This window comes from Colobus angolensis, unplaced genomic scaffold (assembly GCF_000951035.1).
Source record: "Colobus angolensis palliatus isolate OR3802 unplaced genomic scaffold, Cang.pa_1.0 Scaffold188, whole genome shotgun sequence".
NCBI lineage: Eukaryota > Metazoa > Chordata > Mammalia > Primates > Cercopithecidae > Colobus > Colobus angolensis.
The window spans coordinates 4,396,310-4,402,861 of NW_012115021.1; the positions used below are offsets into that span (position 1 = coordinate 4,396,310).

The 6,552-nt window shown below is 42.2% G+C and overlaps 1 protein-coding gene across 1 annotated transcript in view; it reads right to left on the reverse strand.

Moving 5' to 3' along the window:
* The window catches only part of TXLNG (taxilin gamma), a 58,089-nt gene that overhangs the window by 25,078 nt on the left and 26,459 nt on the right, over positions 1-6,552 (reverse strand). Inside the window, exons 2-3 of the mRNA XM_011940245.1 lie at positions 2,236-2,539; positions 539-630 (exon numbers count right to left, since the gene is read on the reverse strand). Coding sequence (XP_011795635.1) covers positions 539-630; positions 2,236-2,539 — 396 coding nt within the window. The remainder of the gene's footprint in view (positions 1-538; positions 631-2,235; positions 2,540-6,552) is intronic.

Below are 6,552 nucleotides of genomic sequence, written 5' to 3' on the forward strand. Positions count from 1 at the left end.
TTAGCCAGGATGGTCTCGATCTCCTGACCTCGTGATCCGCCCGCCTCGGCCTCCCAAAGTGCTGGGATTACAGGCGTGAGCCACTGCGCCCGGCCGCCAAATAAGTATTTCTGAGACACAGTATTGTTTTAGCAGACGATTTCATGTAACTCACAATCTCAATCAAAACAGCCCTTGATCTCTAGAATTCCGTTAGGAAAAGTTTAAGACAGGAACCACCTTACCCCAACTGAGTGGCACCTAAGACATCACAACATAGCAATGCAAAGGGCTGACTTATACTCGAAAACCGAGTTTTAGAAAATCTATGCCACATCTTACTATTACAATGTTCCCTATATATTACCTCATAAAATGAAACTATGCGACCAACAAAAAGCCCCAACAGAGCAGATTCTCTTCTTCAATTAGAGAATAAAATATAATTTTACATTTAAGGCCATATCAAATTTGTACTTTAAGAAACTTATCAAGCACACACAGATTTCACTATATTTTATATATTTTATATGGCTCACATCCTTGATTTAATACTCACAAGATCAGCATATTTCTTACAGAGAGCTGCCAGCTTCTCCTCTGGGGTTGAAAGGGTGTTTAGGGCTTGCATCAGTAATAAAACTTCTTTTCCTGATGATTTACAAGAAAAGAAATAAGTCCCAGAAGAATGAGATCAAATCTAACCTGTAAATTCTACTAATGATTCCTGTGCTCTGACATCCAGAGTAAACTAACTTACACCTATGACTATAAATAAGAGATTTACCAGCTCAATGAAAAAGGCAATTTTTAAATTCTGGATTAGCAGGCCTCGCTCTCCTCCCCACCCCCACCCCAAATTTCTTAACTCACTCACTAACACTGCTAGCTATTTTTAAGAACTCTGGTTAAAAGCTTATAAATTTCCTTGCCTAATCACTGATGTCCAAGTTAAGACAAAGGGCAAGTTACAAAGGGCATGGAAATTTTTTTCAAGCTTCCTCCTAACCAAGTTCAAATATAGAAGCAAGTTCAAAGGGAGTTTCAGTTGGTACTACACTTTGCCTAAGACACACATAATCACAGGTGAACATATCTTTTCCTATGAACAATTTTAAAACATATGCTTTTTTTTATGATTTACTAAGTATATTCTATGTGTTAACTAAGGTCAACTAACTAAAGGATGACAAGATAGCTCTTCCCGTGGGGAAAAGACCTTAACAATACTGTAAGGACTTTGGCAGAGAGAGGCAGGTGGCTGAGATAGGAGGGGACTAATGGCATTGCAAAGTAAGGGGTAATCTTTTATTTCTTAAGCTAGGTGATAGGCACCATTTTTATTTTTGTAATGTTCATTCTTTTTTTTTTTTTTTTTTTTGAGATGGAGTCTCACTCTGTCGCCCGGGCTGGAGTGCAGTGGCCAGTTCTCAGCTCACTGCAAGCTCTGCCTCCCGGGTTTATGCCATTCTCCTGCCTCAGCCTCCGAGTAGCTGGGACTACAGGCGCCCGCCACCTCGCCCGGCTAGTTTTTTGTTTTTTTTTTTTTTAGTAGAGACGGAGTTTCACCGTGTTAGTCAGGATGGTCTCGATCTCCTGACCTCGTGATCCGCCCGTCTCGGCCTCCCAAAGTGCTGGGATTACAGGCTTGAGCCACCGCGCCCGGCCTGTAATGTTCATTTTTATATGTAAGATATTGCATCAAAATATATATCTTAAAATAACTCTGACATATAGACTGCTATGGGGGGGAAAGGGTGACTTCAAAAAAGAATGCTTTTCTACTCACATAAAATTTTATTAGTGAAATCTTCTCTCATTTAACTCAAAGCCAATAAGACCTTTAAGAGACGATTAAACATGATTACTGAACATGATCAGAAATAACTGCAGTGTGGCCGGGCACAGTGGCTCACACCTGAAATCTCAGCACTTTGGGAGGCCAAGGCAGGAGAGGACTGCTTGAGCTTAGGAGTTTGAGACCGGCCTGGGGAACACAGTGAGACCCTGTCTCTACAAAAAAAAATTTTTAATTAGCCAATTCTTGATTATCTGGGGAAAAAAGCTAAGCGTCCTCTCTGCTGTTTTCGCCTCCTGCACATAACTGCAGCAGACACATGGACTAACCTCACCGAAGACACTAGGTGTGTTGGCTAAGCACCTCTAAAGTGGTTGTGTTCAAAATGATCTGGGCTGCAGAAAACACTAGTAAAATGATTAGCATGTGAAACGTCCAACCACTGAACGGATTATTACCTAAGGTTTTTTCTTTGTTCCTGTTGCACTCTGAATCTTGCTGACCATCAGGGGGATCTGTTCGAGCTTCTCCCCCAGGGATTTCCTCTCTTGACTCTTGTGTGCAGTATGCTGGGCTCACCAAATTCCTGTTCTCTGTTATAAAGTCACTGCCTTCATCCTCTTCCAATGAATGCTTGTTACTTGTGCCACCACAATTTGAGTCTTGATGTTGAAGAATATCATTTGATTGAGAGTTACACAACATATCTGCTTTCACCCCTAGCCCACAAATTCCAGCTTCTTCCATTGTGCCAATTTCAAACTAGAGGAAAGGAGAAGGAGAAAAAAGACGGAGAAGGGGTTAAATCAAATGTAATCAATGTTCACAAGCAACGGAACGTCATAGGCTGACGGTTTTTTCTTCCTTAGTGGTATGTGCAAAATTGATGTAAATATGGTACTTTCTAGGTTTCACTGAGGTGACCTAACTATAAAGTATAAGGAAATTAAAGTTAAAATGAATCACACAACTATGCAGTACCAAAGGAGGCAAGAAAGCCATTTAGTTATAAATCTAAATTGATTTCCATATAAAAATTCGCCACTTAACATAATTAGCGCCTTAACAGAAGTGAAACTGTCCCCAGTTAATGAATATTAATTATTCTGATCTTATCCTCAAGGAGACAGTACAACAGAGATAGTTAGCTAGCTATCCATTAAAATCCCATGCTCCCCCAAGTTCCTGTGGAGCTGACACTATGAGACAAGTGCCCAGCCAGGGACTATATTCCCCAGGCCCCTTACACCAAGGGGCGACTTCCGCATGAAGTTCCCACCAACTGAATGTGGGTATAGGACACGACTGTCCTTTCTGTAACAAGACTTTTATTCTCAGAAGCACAAGTTCTTTCTCCACCATCTCTCCCCAACTCTGGTAAAACACAGACATCTCCAAGATCCTAAGGGATGGCAGAGCCACAGGATAAATGTAGCCTGGGCCTCCATATCCTATGTACATACAGGAAAGCCACCTTACTTACAAAGAAAACCTACACTGGGGTATAGGTGAACAAGAAATAAACTTCTCTCATGCTAAGCCATGGAAATTTTGAGACTGATATTTTAAGCAACTATCTCAGCCTTCATACAGATAATACACATGATAAAGACGCCTTTATTCCAGTATGTTATTCTTACGTCAGTAATTTTACCTTACTCTGTCTTCTATCACATTGTTAACCCTAATTGAGTTTTTTCCCCTTGTGAACACTACCTGGTCATGATGTGGCACAAATTTAAATTCTGTGCATTTACTCTCCATATGAAAGAGGGCCTCTTCCTTTTCTGAATAATACAGTTGAGGTGAGGAGGTGTTTAGTATCCTTCTCTTATCACAAATGGACAAAAGCTACATTCAAAAATTTATGGGAGAGCAGATATTTGAGATTTTAGGTTATAATCATTTTACGCAACTGAAGAAGTCAAAATATCAGAGTAGGAGGGGATGGAGAAGTTAAGGAAAATAAAATCTTATATTTTATAGTCTAACGTTGATAAATCCAATACTGTGCTTTCATAAGAACAAATTGGCAAGGACACTTTGAAAAACTCTTGGGCAATATGGATACCTTCTAACCTAGTTAACTCTACTCCTGGGATTTTTTTTTTTTTTTTGAGACGGAGTCTCGCTCTGCCGCCCAGGCTGGAGTGCAGTGGCCGGATCTCAGCTCACTGCAAGCTCCGCCTCCCGGGTTTACGCCATTCTCCTGCCTCAGCCTCCCGAGTAGCTGGGACTACAGGCGCCCGCCAAATCGCCCGGCTAGTTTTTTGTATTTTTTAGTAGAGACGGGGTTTCACCGTGTTAGCCAGGATGGTCTCGATCTCCTGACCTCGTGATCCGCCCGTCTCGGCCTCCCAAAGTGCTGGGATTACAGGCTTGAGCCACCGCGCCCGGCCTACTCCTGGGATTTTGCCCAAGTGTGTGCATATGTGTATCCAAAGGCCAAGAATAAAGGAGCACTATTCGTAATAGCTCCAAAATGGAATCAACCCAAATTGCTATCAGTAGCAGAATGGATAAACTGTAGTATATAAGCAGTAAGAATGAACTACTGTTAGATGCAACCACATAGATGAGTTTCACAGACCTATGTTGTGAAAAAGGTGCCAGAAGAGTATCTACTGTAGGAAATCATTTATGTATAAAGTTCGAAAACAAGGCAAGTTAATAAATGGTGCTAGAAATCAGGATAGCGGTTACCATTGGGGGTGGGGCCTCCTGGGGTGCTTGTAGTGTTCTATTTCTTGGTCTAGATGAGGTTGACGCATTCACTTTGTGAAAATTCATTAAGCCTAACATTTATGATTTGTATACTTTTCTCAATTTATGTTTTATTTCAGTAAAGCTTATTTTAAAGGTTGCAATTTATACATTATTCAAGAAGAGGAACCAAAACAAATATCTTCCTCTAAGAAGAGAGATTAAAGATACGCTGCTTTTCATGACACTTTTAAAATAACGTGCATGTGGCCGGGCGCGGTGGCTCAAGCCTGTAATCCCAGCACTTTGGGAGGCCGAGACGGGCGGATCACGAAGTCAGGAGATAGAGACCATCCTGGCTAATACGGTGAAACCCCGTCTCTACTAAAAAATACAAAAAACTAGCCGGGCGAGGTGGCGGGCGCCTGTAGTCCCAGCTACTCCGGAGGCTGAGGCAGGAGAATGGCGTAAACCCGGGAGGCGGAGCTTGCAGTGAGCTGAGATCCGGCCACTGCACTCCAGCCTGGGCGACAGAGCGAGACTCCGTCTCAAAAAAAAAAAAAAAATAATGTGCATGTAATACTTTGATTTCTTTAAAAAAGTAACACATTAAGGGGAAATGGGTTATCTATTTCAGAGTTATGGTTTGATGTCACACTCTAAGCCTAATTCAGATAGAAAAAACTTACAAATACTGAAACTCTTAAATTATTTGAAAAGATTTCAAAAATTCACTTCCATATGTATCATATTCTATAGAGCAATGTTTCTCAAGCATAACCCATAAAGTTTTCAAAAATTCACGATGGCACGCATCGTGGCACATGCCTGTAGTCCTAGCTATTTGGGGGGCTAAGGCAAGTCTGAGGACAGTCTGGGCAATACAGTGAGACCTCGTCTCTTGGGGTGGGAGAGGATTCACCATCAAGTTTCAGGAAAAATCATTTGTATGATTTCACTACTGTAGAAACTTCTTAAAATTGTTAATAGGCCGGGCGAGGTGGCTCATGCCTGTAATCCCAGCACTTTGGGAGGCTGAGGTGGGCAAATCACTTGAGGTCAGGAGTTCAAGACCAGCCTGGCCAACATGGTGAAACTCCGTCTCTACTAAAAACACAAAAATTAGCCGGGCAGAGGTTGTAGTGAGCCGAGATCGCGCCATTGCACTCCAGCCTGGGTGATAAAACGAGACTCCCATCTCAAAAAAAAAAAAAAAAAAATCATTAATATACCCGAATAACATACTATAGCAATATTAATAACAGAACAGGTGCAAAGTGATAATTTCAATGCTGCATTTCACATGTAACTACTAGTTTTGCCTCTACTTTAATCAAATATTAAAATGTCATGTACTAATTGGGTGCATAGATATATAAAGAGACAAAAGCAATAGAGAGGAAAAAGTGAGTACTATTAATATCATTTTCCCCAGTTTAAAAAAAAAAAATTTTCAGACAGGCGCGGTGGCTCACGCCTGTAATCCCAACACTTTGGGAGACCGAGATGGGCAGATCACGAGGTTAGGAGTTCAAGACGAGCCTGACCAACATGGTGAAACCCCACCTCTACTACAAATACAAAAATTAGCCTGTAATTCCTGCTACTCGGGAGGCTGAGGCAGGAGAATCGCTTGAACCCGGGAAGCGGAGGTTGCAGTGAGCTGAGATCGCGCCACCGCACTCCAGCCTGGGTGACACAGCAAGACTCATCTCAAAAAAAAATAACAATAGTAGTTTCAAACTTATCCCCTGAAACCCATTAGGTATAAGAATGGCACTACAGGCCGGTCGCAGTGGCTCACGCCTATAATCCCAGTACTTTGGGAGGCCGAGGCAGGCAGATCACTTGAGGTCAGGAGTTCGATACCAGCCTGGCCAACATGGTAAAACTCCATCTCTACTAAAAATACAAAACTTAGCTGGGCATGGTGGTGGGCGCCTGTAATCCCAGCTACTTGGGAGGCTGAGTCAGGGAGAATCACTGAAACCCGGGAGGCAGAGGTTGCAGTGAGCCGAGATCACGCCATTGCACTCCATCCTGGGCGACAGAGTGAGACTCAGTCTCAAAAA